Source organism: Scleropages formosus, chromosome 16 (genome assembly GCF_900964775.1).
Source record: "Scleropages formosus chromosome 16, fSclFor1.1, whole genome shotgun sequence".
In the NCBI taxonomy this organism is placed as follows: Eukaryota; Metazoa; Chordata; class Actinopteri; order Osteoglossiformes; family Osteoglossidae; genus Scleropages; species Scleropages formosus.
In genome coordinates this window covers 15343481-15362183 of record NC_041821.1, presented here as the reverse complement: position 1 = coordinate 15362183, position 18703 = coordinate 15343481, and the positions used below count along the sequence as shown (strand labels likewise).

Sequence of the window (18703 nt, the reverse complement as noted above, 5' to 3'; positions counted from 1 at the left end):
TATTTCCTTATACGTGCTGAGAGATGCATTGCAGACGGTTAAAAAAAAGTTGCAGGTGAACCTGAAGGCTTTGCGTAATGTGGCTGTATTCCATACAACAATCATGTCATACACCTAAGACAGACTGAAACTTGCTGTGAAAGGGAAGTCACAAATCAATTTTATAAGAAATCAGTCCTGTTAACTCCCATATTCTATGTTTCAATGCTAAAACTGGATGTCATTATTACTAAGACATCCCACTACGTTTAGTTCATGTTTTGCTCCAGAGTGACTTACAATGTTAGTCTACCTTCAAATATTTACCCATTTAGGTAAGGTTACTAGAGCAATTTTAAGGTAGGTACCTTGCTCAGGGGTACTACAGCCAGAGGTGTGGAATCAAACCTATGACTTTTGGGTCCAAAGGCAGCAGCGCTACCCACTATTACCAGTCATACCCGTTTCTTACTTTGTCCTCCATCCGTTAGGGTTGACGGATCACTTGCATGCTTGGTTTGCTCCCTCATGGACTCCAAATGAAGGAGAAATGTATTGCAATATGGAGCTGGAGTAGAACAGCTATGGTCTGGAAAAGCAGTCCAGACTCCTGCATTCCTTACTCATTTTTGATTTCCACAAGGACCACCCAGACTGACCTGCTCTCTCCATAGCCCAGGGGGGTGGATATTATCACTGATGTTCATAAGAGCATGTGATCAATAAAAAAAAAATGAATGAATCAGGGACGCTCCTCAGCTACCAGTGGGGTCCTATGCCATGAGGAGTGGTTTTCTTGTGTTTTTCATCACTTCAGTATTAGAAATTCTTAAAGTCCAAGATTAAATAAAAAACTAAAAGACAACAGATAACCGGGAAAACAAAGATGTGTGCTTTACTGTTTTATTTCCGGCTCCAGAAACTGTGGAACATGCCCAAACCTTATCCCCCGTCCCAAAACTGACACTGAAAAATATACAATCTGAAAGTGAACAGAAGACAAACTGGTGTGGGCAACCAAATATTGCTAGTACATTAATTATATAGACGAAAGACTAAGTAAAATTTAATTTGGAGCAGTTGAAATTAAATATGTTTTATTTGCATAAACTAAACATTGACAATCTCAGATCTCAATAGCCACACACATGCAGCTGGTATCCAGACAGCCTCAAGGCATGCTTTCCATTCCCACACACACACACTGTCAGAACTGCTTGCCCCCTTGTGGGGTTGCAGGGAACCAGAGCCTAACCCAGCAACACAGGGCATAAGGCTGGAGGGGGAGGGGACACACCCAGGATAGGAAGCCAGTCCATTGCAAGGCACCCCAAGCAGGACTTGAACCCTAGACCCACCAGAGAGGAGGACCCAGTCCAACTCACTGCGCTACTATGCCACTGCATCTTCATGCCCCCCATGCTTTCTGTTCAGACTTCTCTAAATTTAAATGTACCTAAGATAAATGCACAAAAGTGTAAATTAGAACATTTAAACTAAAACCTCAGTCCAAGGCACTGGGGCCAGAGAAATACCTCCTTGTATAGACTGGAGAAATATTGAAAACTGTTAAGAAGGTCCTGTCTAATTTATTAAACAAATTTTCACTTAACTCAAGCTTCTTTCCTTCATCACATGACAGGTTTTCAAAACTGTACATGCTTTTCCAGAACTTCTGAATATGACAGCTTTTGTGGTGTTTTTGTGTGCATACCTGCAGTATGAAAAGCATTGTTTTTAAATAGCTTACACTTCCTTACAAAAGTAATCAAACGTGGGAGAAAGGTATACGTGAAACATTCCCTGTTTTCTTCTTTTTATATCTGAAAAAACCTGAAACAAAATCTTATGTGGAAGATAAAACCAATTTTCAATTATTACAAAATATGTTACCAATTTTTTTTCAAGAAAGAGCTGAGTGGTGTCATAAATTGTCTGAAGACTGAAACGGTCATCTTGATTGTAGGACTTCTTATTCTGAAAGACATCGTAACCGAGGGGTCATTTACGATGCAAGATGTATTGTCGTAAACACAGTTTTTGTTGTTATTGAAGTTAAAATCTGATAATATGTTTAAACTGGAAGACAATGCAGATGTCTTTTTTGAGTTAAATACTTACCTCTTAGAGTAAGCATGGCAGAGCACTCAGCCCTGCCTAGTGGATTCTCTGCAATCACCTTGTATTCCCCATTGTCACTGGGACCAACCCTGAGAATGACCATGGAGCACACACCACAGGTGTTAGTGATGTAGTAGTTGGTATTGGTGTTGAGACTGATGTTGTTGTGGTACCACGTGACATGAGGTACTGGGTTGCCCCTTACTGCACAGCTCATGTGGCACTCATAGCCTTGGGGAGCACTGTGCATTTTCAGCGGCACCAAAAAAGTTGGCGGTGTCTGGAACTTGATGGCTTTCATTTCGGGTACGTCCACTTTGAACTTGTCTGAATAAAATAATAAAGATGTAAAAGATATCATTTTAGTGTTTTATTTGCCTTTGTTACTCATATAGTCATGAGTGTCTACTCACACCCATGAGTGTCTACAATTTTATTTCTAAAAATATAATATGTGCTGCAAATACTGTGATGCTAGAAATGACTGATATCATCTTACAGTATATTAACCTGCTAATCGCAGTGTCTGTGCTGAAGCTTTGCTGGAGGTTTGGAAGAGATAAACAAAAGAAAGGCTGCATTTCTCAGCAAATTCACGGATGCTCACAACTGATTAATACATTGTTTATCAATAGTCTAAATTCCCCTTGTGATAATTATTTTGTTGTACAATTCACAGTTTTTGCATCGTAAATTGCTATAGTGTTAAAACAACACACAAATTCAAATGAATAATCTAGTTCAGGAAAGCATCATTTTTAATTAAATCAGAAAAATATTTCCTGTTTTTTTACATGATGTGACTTTTATTGTCTCAGACAGCAGTGCCTTATGTTTCAGTATACTGGGTTTAAAAAAACTGAACAAACCTTTCTTTTTTTTCGTCCCCCAGGGTGACGATTTGGAGGGTTCGGAGAAGCCAATGTCATTTTTGGCATACACGCGGAACTGGTACTCGTGCCCAGGTGTGATATTGGTGACTGTGAACTTGTTGTTAAAGAGGCGGTCAGCTAATGTCTGCCAGCCCCTCTTGCTGGTGTCACGTACGCACACCATGTAGTGCAGGCGGTTGTCAAGGCTCTCATCTGGAGAGGACGCCCAGGACAGTGTCACAGTACCAGGGACATTCTGCTCCAGCGTCACTGGGCCAGGGGATTTAGGGTCATCTGGAAGCAGGTTCAAACATGAGATTCCTTTCATATGCCACACTTGCAGTCTCATTGCCTGCATTTACAGTTATTAATTTCCCCAAATCTCCCAGCGTGTACCCTGTCAGGTCAGGGTTATTGGCGACGCTGTCATGTTTATGCTTTGGTGACAATATACCGTGGCACCGATATGTTTCTTTGGGTGTTTCAGCCACTTTGAGACAGTTCTTTGAGAGCTGCTATAAACGGGAGTCGAGTGCTGAATAAGATGCATGTAGTCCATATTATGTGGTTCCGTGTAAAATGTTTGTGGTTCAGCTCATGTGGCTGTGTACCTTTTGTATGTTGCTACTTTTATCCGTAAAGTTAAATACAAAAATATTTGGCAAAGAACTTACAAAATAATGATAAAGTTCAATATAGTTCTGATGTACTCATCAAAGTGGGGGATGCGGTGGAGCAGTGGGTTAGACCAGGTCCTGCTTTCCAGTGGGTCTGGGGTTTGAGTCCCGTTTGAGGTGCCTTGCGATGGACTGGTGTCCTGTCCTGGGTGTGTCCCCTCCCCCCCTGACCTTATGCCCTGTGTTGCCGGGTTAGGCTCTGGCTCCCCACAACCCCACATGGGACAAGCAGTTCAAATTGATTGTGTGTGTTTGTATTCATCAAAGTCACTCAGCTGGATTATTAAATAACTCTGATGGTTATGTAAGGCAGTGACGAAAACTCAGCAATTTATGCAGACAAACACACACATTGTCTGAAACCGCTTGATCGAAGCAGGGTCGTGGGGAGCCGGAGCCTAACACGGGGCGCAAGGCTGGAGGGGGAGGGGACACACCCAGGATGGGATGCCAGTCCATCGCAAGGCACCCCAAGCGGGACTCAAACCCCAGACCCACCACAGAGTCAAACCTGCTGCACCACTGTGCAATTTGTGCAGCCGAAATTTAATTTAATTTTTTAATATGTACAAGATAAAAATATATGCTACATATTTAAAATCCAAAGAATTACCCATTTTACCACAAATAAGAGGAAAACATTGGAGTGTTACCTGTGACTCTTATGTCAAAACTGATAGTTTCCTGGCCAAAAAGATTCTTGACAATAACGGTATAAATGCCTGTGTCAGAGCGCTCTGAGGTGGGAATCAGGAGCTGGGAGGTGCCCTCGGTGTTGCTTATTGTTACTCGTTTCGACACTGGCACACCATCCTTCAGCCAGATGATATCTGGAAAGGGGGAGGCCTGTACACAAAATCAGACCGTAGTGAAATTGTATACGATGTCATAAACATTCAAAGCGTACAAAACACGTAACGTTTTAAGAAATCCTGTCCTGCTACTTCTTCCCCAAAAGCTGTCCCTTCCTCGCTTACTAAACCACTTTTATCAGGTTTTTTCTTGGACAATTGCAACCCCCTGTTGGTGTTGTCTCTCTTATCTGTTGCAACTAAATGACAATGCCTCCCATATGGTGTTTCCGCATCTTCCCTACACCCACACTGCTCTTCTGCTCTGCTTTCTGCACTCAATTCCTGCTAGGTTTAGAATCCAGTTCAGACATAGTTCAGATTTTACGGTTCTCTGCAATGCTTTGCTCCTTATTGTGAACGACTGCAGATAATATGTTGTATTCTACCCAGCATTGTAATTCTCTTGGATGAAAAGGTGTCAGCTAAACACTGCAGAGTACATCACTGTAAGTCACTTTGGAGAACAGCATCTGCTAAATTAATTAATGTACATCACCCAACGATGACCTGTCAGAACACAGGGAGAACATGCAAACTCCACACACACTGAACAGTGCCGGTGCTGTGAGAGGGCAGCATTAACTGCTGTGCCACCATGTCACCCTAAATTAACCTCATTTTCTTCGTAATTTTACAACTTAGTAACAAGTAATAGCTACTGCATTGTAACAGTGTAGCGATTACATTGCATCCCCTGACATTTATTTTTCTACCCTCTTACCGTGAAGGTGACGTTTATTCGGACAGTATTGCCTACTCGAATCACTTTGAAATTCTCTTCTTTGGTTTTCTTAATATCTGGTCTCACTGAAAAGCAAACATAAAGAACGATTAGAATAATAAGTAAGAATAACGAGAAAAAACATTTTGTTAGATTAGAAGGCCCCAAACATTTGTTAGACCTCATTTTTGTTTCATTATATGATTTTGCAGTTTTATAGATATTGTGAAATATAAGTTACTAAAAAAATAAATAAATATGCCGAGAACAAGCTGCCGCTTTTGCCACTCACCAGGTGGGGGCATAACCAGGATGTACTTGTCTAATTCTTGTGGTTCTCCCTCTCCCCCTTCATTCATGGGGATCACCCTCACCCAGTACATGGCCATGGACTTCAGGCCTTTCACTGTGTAGCTGGTCATGGTGATGGGATTGGTGTTACAACGCACCCATCTCGAACTCTCTGCTGGCCTCATCTCTACAAAGTACCCCTTGGCCTCGTCTTGCAGCCCTTTTTCTACCGTGGGTTTGTTCCAAGACAGGGTCAAGGATGTGTTGGTGGAGTCTATGACCTTAAGGTCTGTGATCTTACCAGGGTACTCTGAAATTACACAGCAGAGATTAGTAACATCTTGACAATCCTTTGTTGCTCAGAGTTTTAAAATGCAAAAAAATGTTACCAAACTGTGCATCTAAAAACACCAAAAAACAGCTACAAAATATTTTGGTTCATAATTCATTTATTTGTTAAAAATAAAAGTCCTAAAATATCATTTTCTGTCCTTAACACAACTTACTTGTTGGGTCTCTTGCCACCACAAGATGAGATGGGGCACTAGGCTCACCAGGCCCTGAAGCACTCACTGCCGTAACACGAAATTCGTACTCTGTTCCTTCAACCACATCAGACACAGCATACTTTTTGTCTAAAAGGAAAAGGAATAATATCTACATTTAGTGTGGAGGAGACATTTTTTTGCCAGTTCACTGACATGCAAATTTAAAGCCATGCTACCATAAAAAAGGCATTTTAGGCTTTGTCACATTAAAATTTATTCTTCCATTAATAACTGTAAAACACCTATGGCATTCAAGCAAACCAATTAATATCATGTCTGATAATGTCAGAGCTTGTTCTATGTGAAGTTCAAACCTTTAATAGGCTCATCAACTGGATTTATAGATGTCCACACATTGCTGCCCTTCTTGCGTTTCTCCAGATGGTAGCCCAAAATGTAGCTTCCTCCGCTGTTCGTCGGAGCAGTCCATGAGAGATTGATGCAGTCTTTAAAAGCGCTTACTACCTTTGGTGCTGCTGGTGAATTAGGAAATGCTGTGAAGTGAGAACGAAAGCACACTGAGTATGTCAGTCTAACGAAAAATGTAACGGAAAAACATTCAAAACGTACTGTTGTAGAAAAAACAATAGCCTGAATGTGGTAAAATATGAAATATATGCTTTGTGCAAGCTAAGGACAGAAGAGCTTACATCTAAACTGCTTTAAAAAATCTATGAATTTGTGAAGTAATTAAATTTATTTCCTACAAAGGAATATACATTGTATGTTGCTATAGTATAACTATGGTTGTTAAAATTTCAGTTAGCAAACTGTGAAAAAAACCTAAGAGTCGGTGGTCTAAGGCTGAGCTAGGCTAAATGTTGCACTGAAGCTACAAAAATAATTTCATGGAGGTTGAGAAACAAACTCACCCTTGGTGCCTGCCATGATGTCTTCAGTCTCCATCATCTCACTGACACCTTCTGCTGACTTGGCCCGGATACGATAACAGTATTTTCTCCCATGGTCCACATCAGTGTCTTTGTAGGTCGGTTTGCCAGGTATCTCCTCCAAGTGTTTCCAACAGCTGCGACCCACTTGCTGACGTTCCAAAATGTAGTGTGTTACTGGAGAACCCCCATCATCCTTGGGCTGTCTCCACTTGATCTCTATGCATTTGGCCGAACTTTCAATTACTTCCACGGGGCCTTGTGGTGGAGTGGGCTTGTCTGCCAGATAAGAGTTTTGTATTAATGTTGTGTTCATGATATAATACTTTGTGACAGACTTCTGTAATTGCTTAAACCAGCCAGAAACGGGAAAAAAAGCAAACATATTATTATTTATGCAATTCAGATAATTCATAATTAAGACTTAGTAGAAGGGTTGGAATTTAGACAACCATATCTTTTAAATTTTTTGCTGGAACTCAAAAATTGTCCATTACTTGTTAATGTATCACTAGAATTTTTTTCACATTTTTGAAACATATGTTTTTAGCAAGGAATGATTTTTCACCTCTTGGGTGTTTTCTGTAACAAACTAAGACTGTTGGATCCACCATACAGAGTTAAACTGTATAAGATTACATTTTTACATGCATGTTCTATAAAGAAATCCACATATGACTTTCTTGGCTGTACTACTGGCTACTATATAGAACTACAAATTATAAATGAATTCGGTTTATTGTTTTATTCACTGGGTAGCGTTGTATTTTTTAGCAATGCTTTTCAACTGTATTTAAAAATTGTTCATTGCTATTGGGCACAGGATTTGAAACATGTAATACTTAATATTTTCATATTTAAAGCACAGCACTCATATATTACCTAGCACAAGTAGTTTGGATAAAGCCTCAGTTGTTCCAAACTCATTCTTGATCTTGATCTTAATTTCGCCAGAGTCTTTACGTTGGCACTTGCTGAGGAGCAAGCAGCTGTGAGTGGAAGTGGTCTCTACCTTGATATTTGGATCGTCCAGCAGTTCATCACCATCTTTGTACCACTGCACCTTCAATGGCTTTCGACCGGCAAAACACATCTTGAAGATTGCATTTTCACCAGCTCGCACCATTGCTGGTTCTGAAAACTTACCAAGGTCTTTTGAGTCAAATTTTGGAGGATCTGTAGTATACAAGAGTAGTCAGTCATAAAGTTTTGTTTGTTTGAAAATAATTCTGTACAGTACTAAAATAATTCTACAATGTTTATTGGCTTGATATTGCATGCTACTGGCAGTTAGGAAAGGAGAAACATCGCAATTGTTATCCAAATAAAAATGTATACACTTTGATGGCCACATCTCTTTTATGTCTTTCAGAATAAGTGAAAAACTAATTATTTTTTAATTAAATTAATTTGTAATTTACCCTTCCAAAACCCTGAATTTTTCCAAAGCTGTTGCTTGTTCTTCGAAGGTTTAAAGCATACAGTATATTAAAGATTACTCAAAATAAAGGTATAACAAAAGAGAAAAACCTTTGAACATGAAGAAAGAAAATTGAAAATGGAGAAACGCAAGACATCAAAGGAAAAATAAAGCCATAAACTAAACTATACTATACTATGTTAAACACATACCTGCAGCATACATGTTACCTGTGACAGAACAGCTCAACTGTTTATTACATGCATTAAATGTGCCTGCTTATTTCAGGTAATACCAAATTAGAAGTGCATGCCAATTAACATCTGATCAGTACTGGAGATATATTTAAAATGAGGTAGAATCCCCTGTAAAAATGCAATTATTTCTGTTTTAAAATTCAAGCACAAATGTGAAATATTCTAACCTCGCACATTAAGCACAGCTTCTGTTTTTCCCCCATCTGTCTCAAAGCGATATTTTCCTGAATCAGATTCCTTACAGTTCTTGATTGTTAGCTTGCAATAACGTCCATCCTTAGTAACCACCACCCCATCTGTAGGTTTCAGCTGAAAAGGTTCACAGAAAATATAACTTTAATGCTCCTGCAAGTACATTTCTCTAAGGGGAACTTGGGTGGGTCTACATGTCAAACGACATTAAAAAAGTACAAACTCACCTTCTTCCCATCTTTGTACCACACACCATTGCATTTTTCATTGCTCAACATACAAACCATCTCAGCTGGCTGGCCTATAAGGGCACTGACATCTGATAGTCCCCTGGCAAAGTGAGCTCCATGGTCTGCGACATAAAATAAGTACAAATGGAAAATGTTGCTATACTGATTTGGACAATTCGAATCAAGCCCTTTAAAAACAATCAGAAGAAATATGCACTCAGCGTTAAAGCGTTTAGCATTAATTCCTCACCTTTGATTCTGTCCAGAGGCAGTGATCCAGTTCTGTTACACTTCTTACTCTTGCTGTCTGTTCCATCTCTGTCAAGTGCTGTATCACTGGCCTTTTCCTCACCAAAACCGGTGCCACGAGGCCTTTCGCCACCAAGTGCACAAATTCCACTGGCACCATCTCCTGCACCTTTTTCTCCAAGTCCTGCTCCTCCTAAATGACCCTTTCCTGGATAATCACTCATTCCAGAGCTCAGTGCAGAATCATTTCCATGTCCCCCAGGCCTCCCTTCTCGTCCTGTCCCACTGGCTACTACAGCAGCTCCCCCTGTACCCTTCCCCTCCCTTGCACTTCTTGCAGACTCCTTGTCATCCTTCACTTTCTGCATTTTAGCCTGATGTTCCTGAGCTTCTTTATCCAAGTTTGTGTTCCTGTCACCACTTCTATCTGTTTTCCCACCTCTTCTTTTACTGTGTTTATCTTGTCCACTGTCATCTGAAGAGCAACAAGATGGACGGGGGAAAAGAAGACAAAAAGCAGTACGTGCATATATAAGGTACATAGAGAAGAATGAACATCACACACACATTTTCAGAACCGCTTGTCCCTTACGGGGTCACGGGGAACCGGAGCCTAACCCGGCAACACAGGGCGGAAGGCCGGAGGGGGAGGGGACACACCCAGGACGGGACGCCAGTCCGCCGCAAGGCACCCCAAGCGGGATTTGAACCCCAGACCCACTGGAGAGTAGGACTGTGGTCCAACCCACTGCGCCACCGCACCCCCAGAATGAACATCAGTCTCTACATAAATAAAAAATAGTCCAGGCAATGGATTAGAATGTTTTGAGGATATATTTACTTAGGCAGCATTGCGAGCCAGTAGAGTTAAAGAAAATACTGGTGAAAAAATATGGTAGCTTTAATTTAAAGAAGCAGCTTTTGAACTTCTAAACAAAGTTCTACAAAGTTGTACCTACAATACAAATATAAATACAACTTACTTTAAACTTGTACCAATGCAACAGATTATATAAAGGGTTTCAAAAGGGTATTTCATAAAATCTAAAGTATTATAAAAAATTTCGTAGTCTACAGCTGGTTAGATTAATGAAGTCCTAACAATGAATAATCAAGTTTAAAATGGAAACATAGAAGCAGTGGGTCCTACCTTCAACAATGAGTGAAGCACTGCTTGACCGAATGCCAGCAAGTGCTGTGTATGTGCCCTTGTCTAATGCTTTTGTGCTTTTCACCACAAGCTTATGTTTTAGTTGATCTTCAGATACAATGATGTCATATTTCGTTCCAGCTTCCAAGCAGGTACTGTTACGCATCCAAGTAATCGATGGTAAAGGACAGGATAAGGTACAATCAAAGACAGAATCCTCTCCTTCTACAGCTTTTACATCCTTCATTTCGACAAGGAACTCCACAGGTGGAACTGGGAATGGGAGAGATGTTTTTTAAAGGATAGCAGGATGATAACATTTCCATCAATCAAAACAGCAAAACCTCCTCAGAACTTCCAAAGATTGTCTTAGATATTGTAACTAACCAACAGGTCTCTTACTATTGAATACAAATGTGAGTTTGTTAAACAGAATCACTTAATTATCTTACTTTTCAATTCTGTTGAAAAAATATTTGTGTTCTCAACATCCACTTGGTACAAGCCAGCATCCTCTGGCTCAAGATCTTTTATGCTGAAGGTGTACCTCTTGTCCATTTTTGTCATATTGTGCTTCATTTCATTGTCTTTGCCATAGTCAATCATTTCCCCATCCTGTAAAACATTTATTATTTTCATTTTGACTGGATGTATACTTTTTCCTGAAGTGGATTGCACTGGCTGTAGAGGGGCAGCCAGAGTCCTGGATTCAGCACAGAGTGGTGGTGGGCACAGTGGCTCCTGGAAGAGCACATTTAGGTGGTCTTCTGACATGCTGGTACTGCATGACCAGGTCCAGGGGAAAGAGAGGTGCAAGCTGATAAAAGGGGAGGTGTGTACAGTAATGGACAAAGAATGGATGGCTTTGATGGAAAGCATGCAGTGCTCAGGTGTGTGAATTAAGTGGGAACAAATGCTGGAACGTAAGAACTTATGGGCAGAGCTCTGGAGAGCAAACCCCGCCATATTAAACTCTGGGTCCAGGCAGTTCAGGATGTGCTACCTAGTCAATCAAAACTCTATAGGCAGTCACAGGAGGCAGAGTATGAATGCTGTTCCCGAGGCTGTGGAGGTAGCGTCTAGATGGTTGTAGATCAGGAGTAGTGAGCTGGGGAGTTCAAGGTAGCATGACCTTGACAGTAGCTGGGATCTGATCAACCCTGGTGAGGATACGTGAAAAAACCCAGTGACCAGGTTACATCACTGATGATGTGTTCAGGTGCACTGGAAGATGTGTGACAGAAATAGAATATCTGCGTCGTGGTTTGCAGTCAGTACGGTAAACCCGTTTAAATGACCAGTATTTTAACTTAGAAACATCATCTCACCTTGAACAAAAAAATGTTACTATTCGGGTCCTTAAGTTCCATGTCAAATTCAAATTCTGCTCTTCCATCTCTCTTAATTTCAATAGGTTTCAAGTTGGTGATATTTTCCACATACTGAGAAAAACAGAAGAGAGGAAGAGGTCATAAAAATGGTTGGAATTAAACATAATTAGCGACATTAATTGCGTTCCCATTTTTGATTTTTTAGACATTTTCAGTGACGCTTGTGTATTATGCATGAGAAAATATTAACGACAATAAACACGCGTGTGAAGCATCCGCACTTTTGCTTGCTCTTCTTCTCTTTCCTTTTTCAGCTGATTGAGTTTCTTCAGCATAAAGCGGAAGTCTGTGAATCCATGTTCCAAACAGATCCGTTCATAGTCTTTCCTGTCCGCACTTAGCAAAAGTTCCCAGAACTGTGGGTCCACTTCTCCTTCCTTTTTCGGAGGAGGTTTTTTCTTAGAGACAGTCCTGTGAGAAGGATTGTCGTATGGGACATATAGGCAGCACTGTTTTGCACAATATTCCCCTTTCAAAACTAACCAGAAGAACACAATGCATTTTACCCGCTTTCTAAGGTGGTGCTTACTAATCTTTAATAATACATGTGGTTCTTCCAGAAATAAAATAATTTAGCGTACGTTTAGAAATAAATTCTAATTTGGAACAAGCTGAATGAATTATTAAAAACATTTATATTTGGAACCTAGGTTCACATGAAGATCACAACTACTTACGTTTTCTTCAGCATTTTTCTGAAATCCATCTCTAGACCTTGATCTAAAACAGAGGTACAGAAAGTTGATACGTAGATATATTTTATGCTTTTAGTGTATATGTCTTTAACCAGTTAATTATGTAAGTGTTTGTCGAGGTTATACCTGTTGCCTTTTTTTTCTTGATTCCAACTGGAAAGAAGAAAGCACGTAGTCAAATATCGTAATTCACCAAAGAACTTATTCGGTACGCTTCTTTTTAATCATTCATGTTACATCATCTGCATCTAAGTCTAGAAATGTGTATATTTTAGTTGGCTTTAGAAAGAAATGCTCTAGCATCCCAAAATGTATTGTCTCCAGGTTACAAAATAAATGTATAGTTTATTTATGCTTGTCAGTGCCCTTCCCCCATATTACCTTTAACAGTATATAATATTAAAGCTCATGTTGTGATTATTTTGAAAACTACAAGGGAAAAATTTAATCCCACAATATCATACAGTATTTTGTTGTCACTTTATGGTCTCTTTTCGTTTTTTTTTTCTTTTTTTTTAAACATGCCAACTCCATGCAACATGTCTCTTTCTCTCTGTCCCTATCACTAGGCTTTCAAAAATATACCCATTAAAGTCAATTATTTGAGCAATTTATTCACTAAAACAAGGATTTAATATAAACATTTATTTATTAAGATGAATTTTAAGATTTTGCGTGCAGAGAAACTAGGCTATCCTAACTTTGTTCAGATCATTGTGCTTACTTTGGGTTGCTGTATTCTTACCTTCAGTAACATTCAAGATGACATTGCAAGTAGCTTTTCCAAACTCATTCGTGGCAAAACACTTGTAGGTGTCTGCTTCATCTACAGAGACATTGGGAATCTGTTGAGGAATTAAACAGTGTTCATGTTTGTTTCTTAACCTCTAGTCAATTCTGTAATAGCAAAGTATTTAAATTGTACTATGGCTCATAAAGCCTGCAACAAGCTCTACAGTGTTAATGTTATTTCACACAAGGTATGCTTTCACAACAGTTCTGTGAAATTGTATAAAATCATACCCTGTAAATATGTATCGACTGGTATAATTTTTATCTTGTCTGCTTTTATCATAGCTACAACCGCCGAATCAGTAATCCACAGACTTCAGCTCTTTCGGAGCCATTTCCGTCTCATCTTCTTATGCCTACATACATTTTTTTCAGCACCATCTGTTATGATTATAGACACATTTGTTCACTCACTTTTACAGGTATATATTAGAGTAACGTGTTCCAGCAAAATTTCAGTATTAAATAAGAGTTGTGCTTCAGTGTTTGTCTATACTCATTTCTGAAGCTCTGACATAAATGTAAATATACATATATATACACACACACACACACACACACACACACACACACACACACTTTCTGAACCGCTTATCCCATACGGTGTCGCGGGGAACCGGAACCTACCCGGCAACACAGGGCGTAAGGCCGGAGGGGGAGGGGACACACCCAGGACGGGACGCCAGTCTGTCGCAAGGCACCCCAAGCGGTACTCGAACTCTGAACTCCAGACCCACTGGAGAGCAGGACCCAATCCAACCCACTGCGCCACTGCACCCCCTCGCCTATATATATACGGTATATATATAATTTTTTTTTAAATTTTGCAGTTTAGCCAGGTGGGGGCATGGTGACGTGATGGGTTGGACCGGGTCCTGCTCTCCGGTGGGTCTGGGGTTCGAGTCCCGCTTGTGGTGCCTTGCGACAGACTGGCGTCCCATCCTGGGTGTGTCCCCTCCCCCTTCAGCCTCGCACCCTGTGTTGCCAGGTTAGGCTCCGGCTCCCCGCGACCCCATACGGGACAAGTGGTTTCTGATGGTGTGTGTGAGTGTAGCCAGTGTTGATTGCAACCACAGAATGTAAAGTACTTATGAAATGGTATAAGAAATGTAAACATAATAAGAGAAATGACACAAGATTTCATTTTATTTTCCTTCTTACCTCTAGTATGTTTTCCCCAGTCCTGTCATCATATTTAGCATGGTATTTTTCTGGATCAGTGAGATCACCATTATTTCTCCGCCAGGTTACTGTTGGTGTTGGATCCCCAGTTACAACTGTTCTGAAGATGGCCATTTTACCTACAAGGTAACAAACCTGTAAATCTGGAAAACTGGAAATCAAATGTTTCTTTGCCTTTACATTACTTAGGCTGACACTACAAGATTTTGAGTCTTAATTCTGGAGTAACTGGCAAATACCCCACATCTTATGAAAAACATTTGGTAATAAGCAATCCACTTATGTTAGGGTGTGTTCTTAATTTTTTTTAACTCACACTTTTGTCCAGTGACACAGTGTTTTGATTACTAGCTCAGCTAGAATAATTTGTGGCAATTTCCTTTATTTAGGATACTGCTGATGCTGTGAGAAGTGCATCTTGAGTTGCCAAATAGTGATCTCATGTATTTCATTGCAACAGTACTTGTCATCCCATGCTGATCAGCAAATGAAACCCTTTTTTGACAACGGGTAGAATGTACAGTGAGTAGCATTCCAAATGTTTCATCACCGCACATACTGTGTAATTTACCTTACATTTTACATAAGACATTTGTGCAACCAGGCACTGATTATTCTGTTTCTGCACTCTAATTTGTTTTTTTTTCAGTTTAGTATTGACTTCAGGTATTACTTTAAACACCTTTTGGGCCACCTGACTGAATCAGGCAAGTTATCACAATTTACATTTAAGGTTTTTATGAAAACCTGTTCCCAGTTTTTATTGATTTTACAGGCAACAAGGAAATATGAAATTGGCTAGAAGATGACAAATTTTCTATGCTTACTTTCAGTCATTTTAAATTAGTTCAGATTTTTCAGCTCCAATTCTGTTCATAAGGTAAGGAGTCATTGTACTTTATTACTTTTTAAAATAAAATGATCTTACCTTCGTTAATAGTTAAGGAGACAGGTTTGCGGGTGATGTCTGGTGCGCTCTTCCCTTTTGGAAGCTGTTCTACATACTGTGTAATCATGACCCCAGGAACTCTAGATCTTTTTTTGATCACCACTGTCAGAAAAAATTAAAAAAAAAAAAAAATTAAAAATTGGTTGCTCAGAAAGAGATGTTTCACCCAGGTTCTGGATTGCTACTAAATGGAGTTGCTTTAATATGTTTATAAATGAACAACACATTAATCATCATCTTGAGTAAATCAGATGAGTAGGAAATGATTGGGAGAAGTTATGAACATGATGGCAGGATATCACTACTTTTACAACAGCAAGGTTGCATAAGTAATACAAAAAATACATTGTCTTGTTTATTACCGACCTTGTTTTTTGGCAGGATGTTTGTCAGTGCCTGGTAGTGTCAGAACATAGAAAATGAATTGTAAAGAAAATGTTAATCCCAGTGAAAAGCTACCTTAATTTCCTCTTGATTATGCACAAATTACATTTACATTTTACATTTATGCATTTAGCAGACTCTTTTCTGCAAAGCGAGGTACATCTCATAGAAAATACAATGTGTGCATTACATTAGCAGAAAGAGAGACATGGATGCAGATACGTGATTCTTAAGTACAGTTAGTTACTTTCCACCTTATGAACCAACGTACATCACACGAGTAGCTGCATAAAACTTTATCCGAATATCGACAATTCCTAATCACCTTCCTAATAATATTTTTTGTTTTTGCATATATAAACATTTACGTGATATTACAGGTATAGCTGCATGAGGGTTTATCTGTTGTTTAACAGGTGTGACCTCAAAGTTATAGTGTATGAACATTTACACATTACATGAACTTGAGAGATCATGGGTAAAGTGAGTCTTAAGACCCTTTTTAAATGTGAACAGAGATTCAGCAGTTCTGAGGGAGAGGGGGAGGTCATTACACCACATCGGAACTAGAACCGAGAACCTTTGTGCTTTTGCTTTTGGACCACTGTGCTGTTGTCTCACAGATAAGTCAAATGACATTTAATGTTAAAAGTAGTATACCATTTATATATCTAAACAATTGTTTATTAAAACAGCCTTTTGCTTTATTCTCTTTTTCACAAAAGTAATCTTGGGATTCTGCTTACCTCGTTCATCATCAGTTTGGTCTGTCATTTTCGGATTCTTTAACATGATTTCGCTGGAAGTGGATAGTTTGAGAAAATTTTGTGCAGCTGAGAGAAAAAAATAAAAATCAACAGCAACAATCACCCAAGATGACTGATACACTAGTGATACATGAGCAAACAGTAAAAAGTCCTAGTTGAAAATGTGTTCTCACCTTAAATGCACTGCTTGTGGTATTAACACTTTATTTAAAGATCTTTTGTGTTCAAACACTTTGAAAAGTATTAGATTTAGAAGAAAATAATGGGAGTCGCTACAAACATACACGAAAACAATATGTAGAAAATGCTGTGAATGTGTGAACTCAAATGCATAAAATAATGGAAAAATACAAGATTAATCTGTCATTTAGGGATGTTTTTTATGAAAAAGACATTTTGGTCAAAAACCTTCTTGCATCTGTCAGGAGATTTGCACCTTGCACCTTCCGAAATGGAACTTGTGGCAAATAATGAGCCAACAACTAGCAGTTTTATTAGTATGTAGGCTTTATTCTAGAAGTTCATCATGGTACATACAGGGCCGCCACTGGTCAGGTTCTTACTACTGCAGTCCTGAGCTCTGCTGCTGAGGGTTTTAGTGCTTTCTTTACACTCATTAATCCATAATATCAGGGTAGCACAGATACTAATATGATTGTAAAAGAAGTATGAGAGCCCCATTACTATCGGTTGCTGGAACAATTTTGTTGGAGAGACTTGCAAAAAGGTTCTGTGCCACAGCTGGTAGTGTGGCTGGCTCACAGCACCGGGGCTGTTTGCACATAGGTTTGAATTCAGCTTAGTCTGTGTGCTGCAATTGTTTTATCCAACAGTTTAAAGACATGGTTGTCAGACTATTTGGGGGCTAAATTGTTCTTATTGTATGGCTGTGTGAGTGAATGTGTGTGGCTGCCTGTAATGGGGGTAGGCTCTGGACCACATTTACACACACACACACGCACACGCACACGCACACGCACACGCACACACACACACACACTGGCTGAAACCGCTTGCCCTGAACTGGAGCCTAACCCGGCAACACAGAGCACAAGGCTGGAGGGGGAAGGGACACACCCAGGACGGGATGCTAGTCCATCGCAAACTTACATTTACATTTATTTATTTAGCAGACGCTTTCAACCCTGACATGTATAAACAAGATAGGAGGGACTAAAAGTTACTAGAAACTCACAGAAACAGCAACATTATAGTTTTGTAGTTTAGTAGTATCATTCTCTGCTCTAATGATTTTGATGATTTTTGGTAGGTATATATTATCTATGAATTGTATATGTATTGAAAGCATTATGTACAACTGTAACCTTGACATTGTAAGTCACTTTGGAGAAAAATATCAGCTAAGTGAATAAATGCAAATGTCACGCCTCCGCATCCTCTGTCACAACTTAAAATCGTTCCTACCCTTTTTTCCCTCCTTTGCCCCCTAACCTCCTTCCCATCCACAGCAAAATTCTCAGATGTGTCAACATATGACCCCACCAATGTCCTCCTTTCAATCCTGTCTCCTGACTCTCTTTGATCTCTAACTTCCAGACCAGCGTATCCCACCTCCAGCCCTTGGTTACTGGGTACACTCCATGCAGAACCAAAATTTCTGCAGCTGATTGACTTTGCACTTCATAAACAGTTCCTTGCATTCTTTTGTGCTGCTGTTTCATCAGCAAAAAACAGCAAAAAAAAAAAAAAAACTTTCATAATAAGATACACTCGGCAAACAATAACCCCTCAATGTTTCGTCACTTTTTCCTCCGTCCTCCCCATGCATACACTTAATTATCTGTTTAAAAAAACTGTATGTTATCAGGACGGGTCTGGGGTTTGAGTTCTGCTTGGGGTGCCTTGTGGCGGACTGGCGTCCCATCCTGTGTATGTCCCTTGCCCTTCGGCTTTGCGCCCTGTGTTACCATGTTAGGCGCCGGTTCGCCGTGACCCCACTTGGGACAAGTGGTTTTGGACTGTGTGTGTGTGTGTGTGTGTGTGTGTGTGTGTGTTATCTGCACTTTTTTGTTTTGTGATTTAATCTATCAGAAATTGGTTATCTGGCTATTGGCTTTGATCACTTTTAAGC

The 18703-nt window shown here is 39.7% G+C and overlaps 1 protein-coding gene across 1 annotated transcript; it reads right to left on the bottom strand.

Moving 5' to 3' along the window:
- Positions 1–1892: 1892 nt before the first annotated feature.
- On the bottom strand, positions 1893–15563 carry LOC108933691 (immunoglobulin-like and fibronectin type III domain-containing protein 1). The gene is made up of 20 exons (XM_018750891.2): positions 15440–15563; positions 14491–14630; positions 13283–13382; positions 12664–12690; positions 12520–12562; positions 12064–12253; positions 11780–11893; positions 10904–11066; positions 10452–10724; positions 9050–9174; positions 8798–8939; positions 7836–8129; positions 6378–6557; positions 6022–6150; positions 5517–5825; positions 5225–5310; positions 4303–4495; positions 2970–3266; positions 2101–2427; positions 1893–1956 (listed from the first exon to the last, which is right to left on the bottom strand). Exons 1-20 carry the CDS (start codon positions 15525–15527, stop codon positions 1952–1954), a joined length of 3225 nt encoding a protein of 1074 aa, XP_018606407.2. The 5' UTR covers positions 15528–15563; the 3' UTR covers positions 1893–1951.
- Positions 15564–18703: the final 3140 nt, after the last annotated feature.